Genomic DNA, 21,033 nt, shown 5'->3' on the forward strand with positions numbered 1-21,033 from the left:
GATAACTTCTAAGGAACATTCTACATCTAAAATGAAATGATTTCTATGAAATAGCAGTAATGTGGACGAGGAAGTCCTAACACTGCTTTGTGCTGAGAACATTATTATTGTCATAAAATATCATAATTCTACACTTTGTTGTTTTTATCGGAATACCTTGTTTTGAAATGAAAATCTACCTAAAATATTTATATTTTCACTAGAGTTGTTTGATAGGTTTGCTAGTTATTTGCTTAAACTCTTTTTTAAAAAAATTTATTTATTTATTGCTGTGTTGGGTCTTCGTTTCTGTGCAAGGGCTTTCTCTAGTTGTGGCAAGCGGGGGCCACTCTTCATCGCGGTGCGCGGGCCTCTCATTATCGCGGCCTCTCTTGTTGCGGAGCACCGGCTCCAGATGCGCAGGCTCAGTAATTGTGGCTCACGGGCCCAGTTGCTCCGCGGAATGTGGGATTCTCCCAGACCAGGGCTCGAACCCATGTCCCCTGCATTGGCAGGCAGATTCTCAACCACTGCTCCACCAGGGAAGCCCTTAAACTCTTTTAAAAACTTTTTTCTGAGGCTTATGAATATTTGGATTATGAAATGAGACCCTTTTGTATTAATTCCGTCAGAGTAGCTGAGTCATGAGTTACAGTACAGCGGTCAAGCTGTGTGACCTCTAATGTCAAATGATTGGGTTTGTATCTACATCTCTGCCACTCACTAGATGTACAGGCTTGGACAAATTACCTAACCATTGTGTTCCTCAGTTTCCTCATCTGTAAAATGGGGGGGAAGTGTGTCACAGAAATTACATGACATAAAATATTTAACGTACTTAGCTTAATGCATGTCACAGGTAGGCACTTAATAGATATTGCTTATAATAAGTATTAAATTCAATAAGACAAATATTTATTGAGGACCTGCTGTGTGCTTGGCTCTCTGCTAAACCTTTGAAGGCAGGGGAGTTATTGGTGTTGTTTCTGGGGAAAAGTGTAGAATGCATTATTTAAAGGCAGTAAACTCCTTGGTGCATGGATCCTATTGCCTTGTGTCTAGCAATGTGCCTGGAATATAGCTGACACTGAATACATATTTTTGAATGAACGAATAGGATGGTCTGAAAATCCTCAGGAAAAATAATAATAATTACTGAGAACTGGTGAGTCAACGCTCCTCCTTTGTCTTTTTGACTTAGTAGAGAAGAGGAATGTAGTAGATACTATGCATCTGTATTTCAACAAGATATTTGACAGTATCTCTTGACGACGGTCTTGTTATCATAAAGGAGACATTAATAGTAGATGGTGGTGTCTTTGGGAGGATTTGTAACTGGATAAACAGCTTTTCTTGAAGGGTGCTAAATAATAGATCAATATCAACCTGAAGGCCTCTGTCCTGCGCCAATTTCTGTTCAACATTTGCATTATAAATGGAGCAGGTAGACATATAGAAGACATGCAAATAGAACAATATTTGGAGGGATAGAAAATGCATTATCTCTTAGCAGACTGAAATAAAGGTCAAATCTAAAAGAAAGAAAGAAACACAATAGGATTAAATAAAGAGTCCTACACAGAATTGTACAGCAATAATGTGAGGGGGAAATATGACTTGTAGAATTTAGGGCAACAGAGGTCCAAATCAAGTCTGTAATATAATAGCCCCAAATTCGTCTGAACTTGGGCTAAATGAGCAGATCTTCAGTGTCTAGCAAAAGGGAGGCGGTCACACCTGCTTACTGTTGTGTTGGTCTGACTACAGCTGTCGTACTGCCATCAGAGCCCATGGTCCAGAGTCACTTTTAGAAAGAGATGGATAAACGAGTGTGTTTACAAGAAAGCAATCAACATGGTGGAGGAAGGTGAACCCACATCATAGGAAGAACGGTCATCCAGGTCTGGGTGGAGAAGCCTCAGTGGAGACCTGACAGCCTTCCTGAGACATGTTTAAAGGGCTCTCGTGTGGCAGAGGAGCACGTTTTCTCAACGTGGTCCTGAGGAATAGAACTAGGATTATAGAACACTTATTCGAGGAGATGGATTCAACTTAAATGTACTTCCTAATTGTTAAAGCTGGCCATAGATGAAGGGCTGTGTGGGATATAGTAAACTTCCTGTCACTTTGCTGTTCAAGCTGAGGCTGGATAATTACTTGTTGGGCATCTTGGAAATGGAATTTACAAGTGGCGCTACCTAATGCTCTTCAACTCTGAAATCAGGTGATTCTAGAGAAAAGGAAGGAGAAGGAAATAAGGAGTGTGTCAGCATACCTGTTCAAGAGTGAGGACTAGAGCTAAAACCACCAGACAATCCCTAGACTTCTACTTCCTCGTTCCAGAGGGGCTCAGTCACAGAATAATAACAGGTAATGTTTGTTGACTACTTGCAACACGTCAGACACAGCTAATAAGGCAGCTAAGCTGGGAGGGCAAATTCAACTACTGCCTCCAGCAGAAAAAAATCAGTGGCCTGTATATAATCTCAGAATAATGTATGAAGAAATGCAATGGCTCATTATTGAGTTTTTAATGGAAAAAGATTTGACAAGCGCCAAACAGGAATGTCTGCCCTGTTCAGATGAAACAAATATTTCAGGAACAAATATTTTTAGAGGGAGAATATATGTATATCTCTATATGTATTTGTAAATGTATACATGTACAAATACACATAAGCATATGTATATGAACAATACTTTTTATTAAGGTCTAGAGATATTTAATTTTTGTTGTAGCTAATTAATGTAGTCAGAACTTTTTTACTCACCCTACAATTCAACTGTGTAAATAAAAGGCAGCTATTTTATAATCTATAATGGGATTCGTCTTCCTCGGAGCTGCCACTCACTAATTAGTGGAAACTAAATTTGGTCTCATGCAGACAGACACAATAACTTAGGTAAGGAAGCCTTTGCTTGGATCAGGTAAACAGATCAGTCTTTCATATTTCTGCTCCTCCCCAAGCCAAGACACTCTCTCCACCAGGGTTCACCTGCTTTACTATAAATGTGGGTACTTTCCTCTCTTCTCAATGTCACCAAGGTTTGGCCTGCCAGGAGGTGACCTATCTCACCACCTGTAAGGCTCAGCCTGTGAACCAGATACCAGGCCAGTTTTCTGGAAGACTTTGTAAGCTTTGGCTCTATAAAATCAATCTTAGTTCCCTCAAAGTGTCTGGTCATATCTGATTAAATGAACCTCATTCTCGTATATGACACTTATCTATGGCATTAAATATTCTTCAAGGATATGAATTTCAATAACTATATAGTTATCCATAGCTTGGGTGCACAATAATATCTTCTACAAATTCCCTCTTGTTGGACATTAGATAGTGTTTCTAATGTTTTGGCAGTTTACATATGACAGAGGTGAACATTTTCACATACAAATCTTTTTCCACATCTCTGAATTTCTATATGATAGATTTCTACATTTAGAATTACAGACAAAAGGATAAGTCTTTAAAAGAATCATGTCATCATACCAGCTTGTGATAAGGTCATGTCTGTGAATAATTTGTCTTTTCATGGGCCATGTCTGCTCTATTCTTTTCCATTCTCTTGTTTATATTCCCCTAGAAATCCACATAGTTGTGAACCTAAAGCTCCTTCCTATTCTATGTGAGTGTCATTTTCAAAAACTAGCATACGTCTTCAGCCATCTCTGTCACAATTGAAATTGCCTTGGAAATCAATTGGAGGGAGTAAAAATGTCTAATTTTGTAATATGAAACTAGAGATAAGCAAAACTAGTATGACAGGTTTTTTTTTTTTTAATTAATTAATTTATTTATTTTTGGCTGTGTTGGGTCTTCGTTTCCGTGAGGGCTTTCTCTAGTTGCGGAAAGCAGGGGCCACTCTTCATCGCGGTGCGCGGGTCTCTCACTATCGCGGCCTCTCCTGTTGCGGAGCACAGGCTCCAGACGCACAGGCTCAGTAGTTGTGACTTACGGGCCTAGCTGCTCCGTGGCATGTGGGATCTTCCCAGACCAGGGCTCGAACCCATGTCCCCTGCATTAGCAGGCAGATTCTCAACAACTGCGCCACCAGGGAAGCCCAGTATGACAGGTTTTATCACTAATGTTTTTACTTAGAAATTAAGCCTCAGTTAGTGCAGCCCCAAAATTGGATGTGAACTTGGCAAAAACATACATATGACGTGGAGGAAAAACACAAGGTTAATCTATTCTTTTGCTAATTTTAAGAGTAGAATATATTTGATCATTCAATTATTTATTTATTCAGCAAATACATAGTGAATTCTTATTACATACCAGATATCATACTTAGTGTCTAGAGAACAATATGTTCACTTCACCTTTTTATATCCTTTCTAAAATGTTGAGTTGTATCTTTTTGAGGCAACATAAAAGTAGCATTCATTTTCTGGACTAACATTGTGTGTGTGTGTGTGTGTGGTTTATCAGAACTAGTTGTGCTGTTAAGGAATCTGCTATTTCAACTGGTCTAGTTCTCCTTGTCATTCACAGGATTTCTCTCTAATAGAAAAGGCAAATACCACGAAGAGGGAATTGCTGTAACTTATTACTTGTGAATAGAAGTTACCTTTGTCTGTGCGTTGGAACCCAATTCTGACAGTTTTATGTCCCTCTGAAATCTCTTGGGGAATAGTTGCTGAAATCAGCCTGATAAAGCCATTTATCTGATTTGCCACTTTGTGCTACAGGATTCTGAAAAAGCAAAAGTGTGTAGCCACCAAATAAAAAACAAAGTTGTAACAACATTTTATTTATTTTGATTTCCATATGTCTTCAGTATTACACAGATGAAGGTCAAAACGAAGAAAAATGAGAATGAATATTGTTTTGTATATGAAAACTGTCTTTTTCTAATAAAACCAAAATGTGAAAATGCCTTTTAACTAAAGCTACTCCTCTCATAGGACAAATCCTGATGATTTTCTCTGGGACTTCTAATAGATAAGCTCCTCGCTCCAGAACCATTGCACTTTCAAGGTAAAAGAAAATTTCCTCAGAATATCAGCATCCCCAGTTCCACACAGCAGAACCTGCACCTCTTTCAGAACCTCAGAGTGTTTATTTTGGGGCTGGCCCTGTATAAAGAACACCAAATTTTACTGTATTGCCCTTTTCTTATCCCCTCCTGTCACCTTCCACTAGATTCAGTCTTAGACCCTCTACCATCTTCCCCACCCCATGCCACCCTCGGCAAATATTCCAAGAGATCCTGGTCCTACATGGGGGGCCAGTATGGTGTTACTGGCATTTTAAAAGGGACACTGGAAAATGGAACAATAAGCCCCAAAGGACAGACTCTCTCACTGATGTAACAGAATTACACTGATGTGACAGGTGCTGAGGTAGGGTGATATTTATGAACACAAAGTCCTTCCTTGCATCATGGAAGCACCTGCCCACTCCGGGAACTCTTAAGACCAGCCCCGTTTAGAACCCGCAGAGATGATTTCAATTTTTTATGCCTAAGACAGAGCATGTGAGTGAGTGATGTAAACAGGCAACCCTTGAGACCAGCCCCGTTTAGAACCCACAGAGATGGTTTCAATTTTTTATGTCTAAGACAGAGCATGTGAGTGAGCGATGTAAACAAACTTGGATGTAATTGGAAGCAAGCCAACCAAGCAATTCACCGGGAACAAAGTTATACTGGCCCTGGTCCAGGGAGAAGGAGGACATTGGTCCCATGCTTTAGGAGCTCCCAGGTTTCAAGGGGAAGTCTGAGGGGCCTCACAAGCTTATCAACAGTATTGTGGCAGCCTGGATTGTGGATTGAGGGGAGTTTAGAGAATTCAGTGCCGAGAGGCACCATGTACCCATGTTCACCCCTGCATCATACCTGCAACATCGTCCCAACCCCTTGGCCACTTCAGTCAGGCACAAACTGGAATGTTGATCCAATTTTTTAGGCAGTAATGTTTAGATTCCAAGACAAAAAGTATGGAATAAAAGCAAGCTTACGATACCTCAGACCACCCTAAGCAACACACATCTTTATTGCACAGAGCTGACGATAAAGATTGATGTGTCCCTGGAAGCTATTTTTTATTTTTGGAAGTTATTGTCATCAAGAGCTGGCTGTTAAGAGCAAGATGAGAATGTTTTCTTTTAAGTACAACAGACTGTGGGCTGTTTTCCTGCAGCTTCGGAAAGACATTAAAAATGAAGTTACCGTACTCTATCCAGACCCTACTTAGCAGCTCTGTGACACTGGGTGGGTCTCTCAACCTCTTGAAGCCTAAGTTTCCACTTATGCACAATAAATCTCTAATACCTACAAAGTAGAATTGGAGAATTTAAAGCAAGGCAGTGTATGCAAAGTGCTTTGCATGGTGCTTGAAACAGAGCAAGCACTCAATAACTTACGGCTATTATCATAATCACCATTTTTATTATTACCAAAGTCATTCTAAAACTTACAGGATCACCAAATCCTTTTCCCACTATCTTACTCTAGGATTTTACTCAGCCCATCTGAAAGTAAACTAAAAATTCTTGATATCTGAATAATACATTTAGCATTTGGAAATCCTTAATTTAGTGGTTCTTTTCCTGGGGTACATGAAAGGGCTTCAGAGGATCCATGAATTCCCTAAAATTTTATGCAGAATTTTGAGTGGGCATGCATCCCTCCAGAGAGAGAATCCACTGCTTTCATCAAACGTGTTCCTGACTCGAAGCAAGGTTAGCCAGTGCCTGAACTGAAAAGGCTAACTTTCCAATGATAGTCCCAATTATTTTGTAAATCAGCTACTTATGGAGAATACATAAATCTCACTAATGGGCTTATCCAGAAAAAGATTGACAAATGATTATCTAGAAAAGGTCAATTAATTATCTAGACTGAGAAGTGGGGTTTTTGTGAATAGGTCTTAAATGATGTCAAAATATTATTTGGCCTTTCCTCAGACTCCTGGTTGGTGCTTTATTTAAATAACTTTAAAGAAAGGCTGGCAGTAGACAGATATATCTCCTTTTGCCCTTCTCATTGCATCTTGATGTCTCTGGTTCTGTTCCAATGATGCTCCCTTGATTGTCTGTCTGACACCTTAGAGGACCTGCACACAGGTCTTCAGTTCATCCCAAGCTTTCAGGAAAATGTTGGAGACAGTTTATTTTGGATGGGGGATGTTCCATGTAGTAGCAAGACTTTCCTCACCATTTAGATCCTGCTTTTGCTAGGGATACAAAATAGTTAAGAGTCTTAGATAACATCCTACTGGATGGTAGTTAAAAGGACATTTAAAAAAAAAAAAAAAACTTTCCACAGAGCAACTCAGTTCTCTAAGGAGTCTGTGGTGTCTCACGTACTGGAAGCCCAAATTTCAAACAGGTTTAGAGTTAAGCTGGTGACTTAAATAGGCGAAAGTCTCTGGATCCCGTTACTAATCCCAGAGCCATGCAATCCCCCCATCTCCACAGTGACATTAGTGAGAAAGGCAACGGGCGATACCACACTGCTAACTTCATCATCTAATCATACTCCGGAAGGGACTCAGGACCTGTCTACCAGTAATGAGTCAACAACTTTTTTCCAGTGATCACTGAGAATGGCACTTTCCTATAGTTGATTAGGAGTGGAATTAGAGAGAAAAGATATAAAGGACAAAGAAAGTAAGGGGGTTTTTTTCCCTCAGAAAACTAATAGTCCAAGTGAAAATACAAAACATGAAAATGTGAAGAACTTGCAAAGCTAATACAAAATGAGTGTAAATCCAGATGTTGGAAAAATACTATATAAGAGGAGATATTCATGGATCAAGAGGTCCAGAGAGGAGCTGAAGAATTTCAGCAAGGGCTTCCTTCCAAAGGAGGAATGGCTGGAGCCGGGCTTGAGGCCATGGGGACCATGAGTTGGAACAGCTGGGAGGGCCTTGTGAATGAAGAGGAATAAGATGTAAAAGCACAGATGGGAGAAAAATGAAGCCAGACACAGAGTGGGCAATCAGATTCGTTTAGTTGGAAGAAAGATTCCATACTTGAGGAAAATGGTCAACTCTAAGAATAAAGCAGAACCTAGATTATGTTAGGTTCACTTATTAGCTCATTCATGCATTCATTCATTCAACACCCATTTATAGTCCACATACCTTAAGATGGTACTTCTCTTGGCTCTGAAAGTAGACTAATTCTCTACTCTTATTGGGTTACGTTCTCGGAGAAGGTAGACAATGAACAGATAAACAATAGATTTTTAAAAATACCACTTGAGTCTATTTGGTGAATAAGGTCCCTAGGGCACGTGTCAGACTTTTGAGGTTGCTGAGATACCATGGCTTTCTTTCTGAAGGAGAGTAACCAAATCCTGAGGCCCTTCCACTTTGAGAAAAGATTGGAAGACTGGATGGTAAAAGGTGTCATGTCCATCTCTCCTCATTTATTATCCAAAACACTAAATAATCCGGCCTCTTTTTGTTTAATTTTCTGGTGTTAAAAAATTCTCAGCTGAGTTCAGGAATCCCACAGGCTATAAGCGCTTTGGTGCAGATGAAGAAAAGATGCTGCTTCCTCGGGGAAGCACCCTGCCAGCGTGCACAGCTCGAGCAGGGGAGATTTGGCTGGATTTCATCAACCAGGAACACTTGTGTAGCGCGCATCCTGCACAACCGTTCATGGTGGCTCTGATTTGATTGAAACAAGTGGATTAGGGAGAACTGAAAGAGCCATCAATAAACGACGTAAGTCAGTCCAGAAGCCTCTCTGTTTTTGACTCTTTTCTTCAAAAGCAGGAGTCCATTTTAACTCTGCTTATTGTTTGACAGTTCCCACAATTCAGCCTCACTTAATAAAGCTGGTCCTTACCACACCCGTCCTTATATTAGCAGTTCCAGCCTCCCTAACTGCATTAAGGATGCCCTTCTGTCAAGGTGTGAGAAAGGATCTTTCCATGGCCAGGAATGCATGTAGCACAAGTCCATAAACGTGGATTTCCTAGAGCGCCCAGAGAGCCATGTGGTCTATCAAACCCATCTAAACTGGTCAGTAAAGAAGTCCTCCAAGTGCTTAAGGCTGTTTTTGTCAGGTTAACGCTCTCCTGTTTTATTTTAAAGTTCTGGACTTCTGAAAGCTGTTCACTTCATTGTGAGACTAGACAGTATTTTCTCAAGAAGAACAGTGCTTAAAAGTTCTCAGTTCCTTCTATTTGAAGTTTCCTTCGTGTCTTCTCCACTTGCTCTATCAAATTTCCCGAGGGCAGGGCTAAGTCACTACATTTGTGATGTCCTGTTCTCTCCAACTTTAATTCAACAGATGTTCATCGGGAAGCTTCCTCATGCCAGGCACCTTCTAGAGTTGCAGGAGATGCAGGGATAAGTGAGGTAGAGCCCTTCACCTCAAAGAATGTAGATTTTGGTAGAAGGAGTTGAACACAAATACAGAAATAACTGCAATTCAAGGCAGCCAACTCAAACCATGCATGTAAAGAAAGGACTAAATCAGCAAAAAAAACCCCACACACAACAGACAGAGAATAAAGAAAAAGTAAAGAATGTGAAAGGCTCACTGTTCTTTATTCCTACCCCTGTCTGTCTTCTCAGAGTTTTGAACTTCTAATGTGCTGTGTAGAACAATGTCTTGAGAAAAACCATGGGCCAAATTAGTATAAGTCAGAAGTGTGGAAAAAGTAATTCTTGTAAGCCCAACTATAGTCATTACTCAAAAGAAAGTCAAAAATTAGAAAATGTAGACACCCAAAGGGCAGGTAATTAAGGTTTCAAAAGTTAGAATGGGTGTTATATATACAATATGGATTAAAATATTAACTGCATTGTGTTTGTTAAATGAGGAAAAGTGAATGCATTTTAATTTTTCATTTTGCGTCTTTCAGGTAAACTCTATATGCGGTTCTGTGGCATTTGCTGATAATAAGAATTTGCCTCTTTCAAAATTATATTCAGTCATGGATGCTAATGATGACTCCGATGAAGATTATCTTACAAGTTATGATGTACAGCTCAGTATTCAAGAATCCACTGAAGCCAGCAAGACTGTGTTTTATCCTGAAAGGTAACATTCAAATTGACTCTCCTCACCAAAACTTTTTCATGGCCTTCATTTTGTTGTAAAATGAAATGAATGACATTTCCTGAGCCCTCCTCCAGGAAAATGCTTCCCTTTCTTTTCTGGCAAGGAATTCAATACCGTACAAGAGCTACTGTGCACAGGTTTAGCTATTTGATCTTCTACAAATCCCCGTCTCCTGTGGAATATGGAGATTACCTAGATGGGAAATTCCCAGTTGAATTTGGTTATATACAATTGCTTATTTCCTAAATTCCTATGGAATCAAACAGGACAATAAATAATGTGAACAAATTTGCAAGCACTGTTTATACGACTAACGTATAGATAAGTATACAGAATCTGTTCTGCTACTGACTCAGGCAGCCTTTATAAGAAATGGATTCCATGTTGCACCTTTAAAATACGAAGAATAATGCTAACTCACCTAGCTTGTAAGTTTAATGAATGGGAAAAGAGTTGAGCGATTTTATTATATATGACAAAGTAATATATAAACCAGAGCCTATTTAATTATCTACTATTCAAGTGACAGCAGTTAACAAATTTCACATAAAATTGGTGTTTTGTGCTGGCAAGAGTTATAGAGTCTAAAACTGCCAAAGTAAAATTTTTGTCTTGAATAGCATACATTATACTTCTGACAAAAACAAATTTTAGTTTACCTTTACATTCTATTATAGTATTTAGAATCCTGTATTCTGAAATTTTGAAGTGCTTTTGAAAAGGTTCGGTGCTATGAAATTATTGCTTTTGAGCTTTTAAAAAATGGACATATTACATTTAAATTTCTGGTCTCGTTAATTTTTCCCTCATCTGAAACAGATTTTAAAACTTCAGAGTTCCCAGGAAGGCATTCACAGTCCTAGAATACCAGTGAATTCTTCTGCTTTAATAGCATTAAATCAATTTCTTATGAAATACCTTGTTGCCTCTGAATAAACACACACACCAGAGAACTTCCTTGAGGGTTGACAACGACCTGCTGGGCCAGTGATTGGGAGTTTGTTCGGTAGATGCTCAGCCTATTTTTCACTTGTGGATCGGTTGTTTAAAGACTCTAACATGCAGTGTAGAGCATACACTCCCAAGTAAGCAATCATTAATTAGCAATTATTAAGTTCAAAGCAACAAACCTTTATTGAGCATAGTGTTTTTAAAGTTGGGAGAAGCCTTAGAGATGTTCCTATTTAATCCCCTCATTTTACCAACGTAGGAACCACCATCCAGAGAGGCTACTGGCCTCCCCAGGATCACAAAATCGCAAAACCTGAACCCAGCTCTTCTGACTCTGACTCCAGTTGTTTACCCCTTTTTCATTGCCTACAACTAATTTCAGAGACGATGTTATAATCTTCTGTTTTTCCATCTTCACTAATGTTCTTAGGTCCAATGTATCATAAATACACTCTGTATCTGACTTTTAGACATTTATGCTTTTAAAGTAGATAAAATTAGTTGTGTGCATTTCTTATAGCTCTTGATTATTAAAAGTATGTGCAAAAACTAAATAAATGTTTTGGTTCCTTGAAGTATACCATGAATACAAATATAGCTTGTTTTTCTTTCTCTGTAGATTTGTACCACTAAGTGATCAAACGAGAAAGCTGGTGGAGGCCATAAAGCAAGGTAAGTGGATGTATCGCCTACAGTAGGATGGATTGGAGATTCTACTTGGCCAAGAGATTTGTTATCAGCCCATGGGTTTATTTTAGGTTGCATTCTTGAGCTCCAGGATTATGTGAAATATAAATATGCATTGGATGAAGCTGATGAAAAAGGATGGTTTCCATTGCATGAAGCTGTTGTTCAACCCATTCGACAAATACTTGAGGTTGTCCTGGATGGTAAGAGAACATAAAATCCCCTTGACCAAACTGAAGCCATAATGTAGATGTTATGGAGTAATCCCAATGAACATAATAAGCAAAAAGAAAAATTAGAATAACAGATGATTTGCAGTTTGGAAAAGGCAGTACTCATGCTTTAAACTGAGTACAAAGATCAGTACATTTTGTGGGGTCAGGGCTCACCCTTTGCATCCTCCTAAAAATATGGCATAGGTTGGTGGGAAGATGTTTGTGATCATCACTTAAAAGTTTGTCTGCAGCATGAATTAATTTATTTAAATATAAAGCTTTTTGGTTTTAGAAGTCAGTTTTCAATTTTCATCTTGAATTGTCTCTTGAGTTAGTGGTTTCCAAAAGAGTATTATTTAGTACAACAAGTAGTACTTACAATATCTATCCTTATATTACATTAACTTTTTCATAATGCAAATATTAATAATTACTGTGGTAAGCCTACCTAGGGTTAAATATTAATAATAATTCTGATGTTCTAACATAGCATTTGTCACGTCTCAGCATCTTATAAAACAATTTGAAAGTGCTCTACTTTTCAACCTTCAATGTTGCTCCCTGATTCTGCTGTAGGAGATAATGACAGCTACTGGATAATTAGCTATCCAGCTATCCAGCCAGCTAAAAAAATGTTAAAAACAGATAATTAGACAGGTAGACAGATAGCCAGACAGACAGAAATAGATGATGTTAAGCATGGTATTTCTTTTCTGACATATTCTGACTGGATACATTCATTCAAATACTTCTCATTCCCACATTCACAGACTTCATTTGATAAAAAGCAATTTCAGATGCAGTTTAAATAAAAACACAAAGGATCGGGGATTTATTTTACAATTTATTAAGAAATGAGAATTCACAACCCATTATCATTTTTTAAAAAAGGCACCTTGAGACATAGATGTTGGTTTGCTAGCTGTCAACTTGATTAGCAAGCCCACGCTCATCTACTTCTACTCACTGGCATTTGCTAGACTTTAATCATATCTCTTTTTAGTCTTCCCTTTTTCATCAGTTGACTTCGTTCAATCTACTGTAGATAATATTGCATCATTCTGATCTATATGATATCCTTTAAGTAAAGATTTTTAACTTTACACATCGCTTTCATATCTCAGCATCCTATAAGACGCTCTGGGAGTTCAAGACCTCTGATGGAGAAACACCCTTGACTTTGGCAGTCAAAGCTGGTCTGGTGGAAAATGTAAGAACATTACTAGAGAAAGGAGTGTGGCCAAACACCAAAAATGACAAAGGAGAGACACCCCTTCTGCTTGGTAAATGACCTTTCTTTTTAGAACTTTTATAATTTGAGATAAATAATATTTAATGAGTACTTATTGGAAACCACTGTGTATTGATTGGCTAAAGTTGTGACCTCATCTCCTTCCATTCCCTGAGGTCTTCCCCTAACCCCCATCTCACCTGTCCTATGATTTTGTTTTTCTATCTCACAAAGAGGTCAAATGTGAAAGCTCTTTCAGCAACAATTAATCAGGAGGGACCCAAATGAGGAGTTTTATGAGGCCAGGAGTGGCAATTCTAAAGGAATATTCTCTAACTGGTGTCCAACTATAAGGAAGTTGCGTGTGTGATCTGTAGCCTGAATAAAGAAGCAGAAAGGGAATTCCAAAGAGAGACGTCAGGTCCACAGCAGGACAAGGAAGAAGAACTGAAAGGCAGGAGATCCAGCAGATTCTGAGCACACAGTTTCAGCACTGGGCACCACTAGGAGGTTGCCGCTGTGACACAACACAGGAATGATTGTAAGCCTGAAGGTGTCGATTATCTATCACCTTCTTCTCAGGCTTGTGTGCTGCTTGTTGACAGATAAGAATTAGCAGGTCTGTTTGTAGAAGCAGAGAGAGATGAGATTAACTACAAATGACCAAAGATAACCTTTCCTTCTCTTAGGGACATAGGTGTGGAGTAAGAGTTTCGGCTTTGGCACCTGAGATCCTTGGATTTATTTTCCCTCCCATTTTATTGAGATATAATTGACATATAACATGGTATTAGTTTAAGGTATACAACATGATTTGATATATGTCTATATCATGAAATGATTACTACAAAAAGCTTAGTTAACATACATCACTTCACAGTTACACATTGTTTTTTCTTGTGTTGAGAACTTTTTCTTTTTTAATTTATTTATTTTATTTATTTTATTTTTGGCTGCGTTGGGTCTTCGTTGTTGCTCACGGGCTTTCTGTAGTTGCAGCGAGCGGGGGTTACTCTTCGTTGCAGTGCGTGGGCTTCTTATTGCCGTGGCTTTTCTTGCTGTGGAGCACGGGCTCTAGGCTCGCGGGCTTCAGTAGTTGTGGTGCTCAGGCTCAGTTGTGGCTCGTGGGCTCTAGAGCACAGGCTCAATAGTTGTGGTGCACGGGCTTAGTTGCTCCGTGACATGTGGGATCTTCTGGGACCAGGGCTCGAACCCGTGTCCCTCGCGTTGGCAGGTGAATTCTTAACCACTGTGCCACCAGGGAAACCCCAAGAACTTTTAAGATCTACTCTCTTAGCAACTTTCAAATATACAATACAGTATTGTTATGTGAATGTTAATTCTAGCTGTGAGATTGTAGTCATGGACCGCAGTTTCCTCCAGTATAAAATGAAAATACAACACCACCATGCAGAATTGTTATAAAAAATTAGAGAAAAATATAAATATGTAAAACTCTTGCCACATGGTAGACGCTCAGGAGAAGAGAGACGTTATGAAATAGTGTAGGCGTGGCAGGAGGAGAGGGAGAAGCCTTGAGATTGTGCACCAGCAGTCACAGAGGAAGCAAATAAAGCATCACGAGCTGTGGGCACAGCGAGAAAACAATACCACAGCTCCTGTCCACACTAAAAATCACTAAAATTTTTTAAACAACCTGAATATCAGTAACAACTCGAATATCAGTAACAGAAAACTTAGACAAGTTGAACATCAGTAAAGTATTTACATTTGACAACACTAATTCAACAACATCAGTGCAACCAATGTTTACTGAAAAGTCACAGTAAGCCAGCATGTGCTGGACAGCATGGATAGAAAGACGAATGTTATGATCGTCTTCCTCTCAAAGAGTCTAGTAGGAGAGTCTAGATATGATTGAAATACAATATTAGTGTTAATACATGCTATAACAAAGGTGTATATTCAAAGTAAATTGGGGAAATAAGAAAGCAGTGAATCTGTGAAGCTTCCAGAGAGAAAGTTGCTCTTGAGTTGTGACTCGGGGGGATGTAAAGGGGATCGTCAGCGGACAGGGGAGGGAAAATCTCCCAGGCAAGCCTTCGCCCCTGGACAAAATTGTTAAATGAACAGTGTCACCACAGCGTGGGCGCGTTCTGATCTGATTCCTTACTTACTCTTGCCCTGTGTCAGAGCTTTCAGCCTTCCCAAATTCAGATTAAATTGGACAAAGTAATTATTATAGTTAGGGTAGAGGTAAAGCTTCCATAACAAAACAAACAAACAAACACAGACACACAACACAAACGAACAGCAATGACTTTAAAAGAAAGAAGTTCATTCCTCTCTCAACAACATTTCAGAAGTGAGTGGCCTAGGGTTGGCAGGGGGGCTATGCCTCCTTTACACAAGACTTTCAGATGTTACATTTTCCAGCCAGCAGGGGGGAGGAAAGAGGCAGCCTCGGGAAAGCATGTTGGCCTCTAAGAAGATGACCTAGACATTGTACACAGCATTTCTGTTCATACCATGTTGTTCAGATTTTGTCACATAGCCACACTTAGGTGCCAGGGAAGCCGGGATATTTAGTGTCTACCTGGATAGAGTATGAACAGCTAAAACTTGGGAGTTTCTCTTGCTCGAGGAAAAGGGGAAACACAAGTACTGAGGAAGAGATGATTTTTCTCTGCATACATGTTACCAGCCTTTATGTCACAGAAACATGGTGCTTTTCATAAATGAACGGAACTCTTTTCCTGAGCAGGGATACTAAATGGAATATCACCTCTGGTTGTTTCACCACTATTAGTGTGATCTATTATTTTTGTAAAGGCATATACCATGGAGAATTTGCATGTATTTGTTGGTGTTTCTATAGTCTTTGATTTCTGCAAAAAAGATACACTTTTCCAGAGTTTGTATACTATCTCACTTTGCAAATATACAATTATTCTCTACTTGCTATTCTCAATCCACTCATGTTCTTAAGGGACAACTAAGTCATGATTATCACTCATTTGTTTTCTTTTTGTTTCATTTAAATTTTTCTTTACTGCTTAATGCCCACAGCAGAGCATTAAGTATTTATTTATATGCATTTCAAAGTCTCAATTGTTGATCTCTCTACTCTAGCAATAACTAAAGTACGGGAAAGGAACTTGATCATTGAGTTATCAGAGTCAAAATAGAATTAACATTTGGAAATAATATTTTTAAAAACCAGATGGTAACATCAAAGATAAAACCAAAGTCTCATGAAGGAAATATTATGGAGGTGTTCACTTATGTCCCTATCATCCACATTTCTGGAGAATAGGGACTCTCCTTGGGTTACCTTCTTCAGGACGTTCACTGTGGAATCTATGTCGAGTCTTTTTAGGTTCAGAGGAAAATGGATCATCCATGGCACTTTCTCATTTTTTTCTTGAATTTTTGGGCTACTTTGAAATTGGCTGCTTACAGTCCATTAACATATAAAGGAGAGATAAGAGAAAAAAGTGCTGTTTTTTAAAAAAATTTTGATGTGCAATGCCATTTTTATTTGTCTTAACCTGCCACCATTATCTTTGTCTTTACTTATGGAATACTCCTTAGATGGAAAAAAAAAATCACTTTTGGTCTCTCCAGGGCCCTTCTTCCCCATCAGCCACCTGGCCCTTACTTATGGTACTTAGATGTATTACAGTCATGTTATACAGTTACTTGCTGAGTGTAGATATCTGATTTGTGATGATCTGATAGTTACTAACTGTTCTTTGCCCCCGGACTCCCTCTCTACCCATCCCTCTGAACCTGGTGTAGCCTTTCTCCAGTAGGATAGCCACAAGATTATCCTGGCCAGTGGGTCCCAGGGTACAGAGGAAGCCGAGGGAACAGTCTGGCACAACATCTCAGCTCCACTGCCCTCCATTTTCCGAGAACATTATGTCATTTGCAATTCAGTTAATTTTACTTCAGACATGTTCTTTCTCACAGATCAATACACATCCTCTTTACTCCATCTCCTCTTTCAATCTTCCAATCCTTGTCAAGATACTGCAAAACATAATCTCTTCTCTATTGGTATGTCGTATGAGTCAGAAGATAACTCACTGCCGATATTAAGTAAATTATATGAGCAAAACACATATATCCAGAAAGAAAATGACAGAATTTTTTTTAAAAAGAAAAGTGCCAGCAAACTATAAAGTGTTCAATACTGCCTATAACCAATGCAAAATTCTCTAATTCCCTAACTCTTCAACGGAGGCTTGCTTTCCTCTAAGCATATAAAGATACATATATATGAAATATAGTTTTTACTTCATAAATTATTTAATTTGTATTTTACTTAGCTACATTACACAAATTCTGTACCATGTTAGTTTTCATTATTTTAGCCAATTATTTGTTAAGAATGCCTTCATGGGTTAGCTTGGGAGGGGTTCCCCATGATTTTGATTATTATTTCTATGAGAAATAAAATGTATTCTTAGTTCCAAAAATTAAACTGCAAGCAATTTTTAATTATTTTTTAAGTTGAATATGGCTTATATATGCTGTTATTTTCTTGAAAAAAAGACTAATATCTCTAATCAACATGTTCCCTGAGTCAGACAAAAGGAAAACAGATCATGAGGGAAGAGGTTCATTATTTTAATGCATTTATTCTAAGTAGAAAAAATGGAATAGGAGCAAGAAGATAAACGAGGACACATTATCTCTTAGTTTGTTTAACTTATTAATGTTTGCTTTGCAAGAGCACCAGCTAGGATGAGGTAATTCACTGTAATTAGAGCTGCCAGTGGCAGGTGGGTGATTCAGAGAAAGGCATTTGTCAGCAGACTCTGCTTCAGACAGTGAGCAGGAGAAAAACTGAAATCTCACTGCCTCATGGCTTGCCTGCCTCCAAATGAAATAGGCAAAGTTTGTCTTCATTCTCCTTTTATGCCTTTTGGAGCCCTTTCCTTTGCCTTGGCCTCAGAGCCTTTCTGGATCCTGCCTCCTAGCTGCCCAGGATGTTCTATGTGGCCCTACATGTCCTCCTGCCTTTCCCAGCAAAGGCCCAGACTCTGAGTCTCTCTTCAAAAAGAAGACAGTGTAGGCGCCTTCCCCAGGCTGTAAATTCCACGAGGGAGAACTATGTCTGTCTTTTTCCTGTTGTCCACAGTGCCTAACTCAGTGCCTTTCATATAGCCAGTGCGTATTAACTGCATGAAAGGATGAATGAACGAATGAATGAGTGTTAGAGAGTAGCACTCGTCCTGCTCTGTTTCTTATTAAGATTTTACTTTACTGATAAGAGGAAAATGCATTACATCTTTGAGAAGTATTTCTATCTAAACTGGGACAATCCATTAACAATCCGAAGGAGAAAAAACTTTTAACAGTGTAATTTCAGCTATTAGAAAAAAACAGAGAGGGAGAGAGACATCTGATTTAGTGAACCTCTGAAAACGTAGTGCATTAGCTGTCATGTACTTCACCTATAAAAAAGAACAACTGACCTATCTGGATTCTAAACATTCCTATTGCTAACCTCTCATAAGAGTATGGGAAAGAGAAGTTTATTTAATATTTACTGCTGGCTTTGGTGGGGAAAAAACTCTTTCTAGAGGGAGAAAAACTTGATAAACATTATTTACACATGTGGCTCCATGATCCTAGAAGTGATGAAATTATAGTAATAATAATGGTTATCATTTATTGAGCTCCTAGTATATACTAAGCATTTCACATACATTAATTAATTTATTTAACTTATACAAAAGTTGATGTTATTTTGATTTTGTTGATGAAGCAACAGAAGTTTAGAAAGAGTACACACAGCTTCCTTAGTGATAGGCATCCTGTTTTCCATGAAACTCTTACCCATCCTCAGGTCAGGGTCTTAAAGAAAAGGCAGTATCATCTTGCATGCTTACACTCCACAATAGGAATTTGGTATGTGAAATAGAAGGGGTATGAAAAATACAAGAAAAGAAATCACTAATATCTCTTTTGATATTAAATCAGGTAATTAGTTTAATGCCATGTAAGGTATTCATGTTATATGCCTACCATTGACTATTCTTTCTAAAATCATCTTCAAGCTGTAAAAAAGGGCTCCTATGACATGGTGTCTGTCCTGCTTCAACACCACACCAGCCTTGACCAGCCCTGTGTCAAGCAATGGTCAGCAATGCATGAAGCAGCCAAACAAGGCCGCAAAGATATAATAGCTCTACTACTAAACCACAGAGGCAATGTCCACCTAAGAGACAGATTTGGAGTCACCCCGTTAGGTGTTGCGGCCGAGTATGGTCACTGTGATGTGTTGGAACACCTGATCCACAAAGGTACGTAGAAAGGAATTGCATGTTGCTGACTTTTCTCCTGCCTCTTGGATCTCCTTTTCTCCACTTCTCACTGGCTCCTCTTCCTCTCCTGAATGTATCTGGGCATCAAGCTTTTGTCCCATCCCTCGATAGCCCCATCAATAGACCCTTATTTCACAACTCACTTGAACCCTATGCACGGGGACCTACAAATCTGAGTGCCTGGCCCTGATTGCTCCCAGTTTTCACATAGATGGCTCACCAAGGTCTCACACTCATCTTCTCCTAAATTGAATTCCTCTTCTTTCACACTTTTAATAATTTCTCTCAGCCAAGACTGAGAGCTTAGATTTATCTCTAATTCCCCCATCACCTTCTGTTTCAAATATGGTCATTTGCCGTGTGCTACAGCAACCCTCTCTCTCACCTGTTCTCACCTTGGCAGACCCTCTCGTCTGCATCCTCCCATCTTCCCTGGACCAGTGTAATTGGTTCCTAACCATTTTCCTGGTTTCCAGCCTCTCCATCTGAGAATCCATACTGTATACTACAACCCAGCTCCTCTCCCTAAAGGTCAGCTACAGTAGAATAAACTATTCAGAAAATCCTCAGTGGCTCCACACTGCCCACTGAATCATGCTCAGGTCCCCACTGCACCATCCTGAATTGTTTTTCCAGGTTTATCTCTCACTACTCCTAATATGTATCCTGTACTCCGGTTAAATAGCCTAGCAATATTCCCAAACATACCTTGCATTCATCCTTTCTGGGTTTGGGTCAGGTCCTTGCCCTCATCTGGAATACCCTCCAACACAATTCAAAGTTAATGTCTTGAGACACCTCCTCCCTGAAGACTTTCCTAATTCTTCCCAACAGAGTGTGATGTTGTCCTCCTTTGAAACCTCCAAGTGCTTTATACAACAACTGAACCAGGAATTAAGATACTGACTTCTTAAACTGGTTTCTGCCACCTACCCGTTGTCTGACTCTCGCCTAGTTACTTAAGCACCTGGGTCTCAGTTTCCTCATCTGTAAATAAAGGCTAGGACAACATTATCCTCTGTGGGGAAAAGACTCACATTTTTGAGGCGCCCCCAAATGCAACTTCATTTAATTATCAAATAAACCCTATGGAATAAGCTGTATTACTCTAGTTTACAGATGAGGAGTTGGAAGTTCACAGAAGTAAATAGCTTGCCCCAAACTCTCACAGTCAGCAACAAAACCACAATGCAAACAGACCACTTTCGCCTACATCATGCCTTCTGGTCGTGACGTCACTTGAATATTATACAGTTTGTGTTCTTTGATGATATTTTGTCTCATTTCCCCTCAGAGCCACTTAAGATAGTCAGATTTATTTATCTTAGCATCTTCTGCCGGGTCACACATGGTGTTTGCACACAGAAGACAGTTGATAAATATTTATTGAAATCGATTGTTAACTGCTGTCTTTAAAAGTCTAACTGTACCTTTTTGGGGGAGCCTTTGCTTATCGTGGGAATTGACTTGATTTCTCAGATGTTCTTATGACGGAAAGATTTTCGAATAGAATGAAACACGCTGCATGATTGTTTATTGAAAAGACCGAGAACACAGGTGTTCTTAATTTTATACTTTTAAGTCCTAACCAGAAAGGAAAACAACAGGTGATTTTTAAGGAGATTATCTTGACAGTCTGTCCA

At 39.1% G+C, this 21,033-nt stretch overlaps 1 protein-coding gene across 5 annotated transcripts in view; it reads left to right on the top strand.

The window, feature by feature from the left end:
* Positions 1-21,033, top strand: part of ASB15 (ankyrin repeat and SOCS box containing 15) — a 33,691-nt gene that overhangs the window by 2,521 nt on the left and 10,137 nt on the right. For 2 of the 5 annotated variants that reach the window (XM_082400082.1, XM_082400079.1), the window contains exons 2-7: positions 4,889-4,961; positions 9,808-9,986; positions 11,578-11,630; positions 11,717-11,848; positions 12,985-13,143; positions 19,124-19,369. In XM_082400082.1, coding sequence (XP_082256208.1) covers positions 9,880-9,986; positions 11,578-11,630; positions 11,717-11,848; positions 12,985-13,143; positions 19,124-19,369 — 697 coding nt within the window. In that variant the 5' untranslated portion in view covers positions 4,889-4,961; positions 9,808-9,879. Of the gene's footprint in view, positions 1-2,203; positions 2,350-4,888; positions 4,962-9,807; positions 9,987-11,577; positions 11,631-11,716; positions 11,849-12,984; positions 13,144-19,123; positions 19,370-21,033 lie in introns of all 5 variants that reach the window. The other 3 variants (XM_082400080.1, XM_082400083.1, XM_082400081.1) reach the window with 3 other exon arrangements.

The sequence above is a fragment of the Balaenoptera borealis genome (genome assembly GCF_965194805.1).
Source record: "Balaenoptera borealis genome assembly, chromosome: 7".
Taxonomy (NCBI): Eukaryota; Metazoa; Chordata; class Mammalia; order Artiodactyla; family Balaenopteridae; genus Balaenoptera; species Balaenoptera borealis.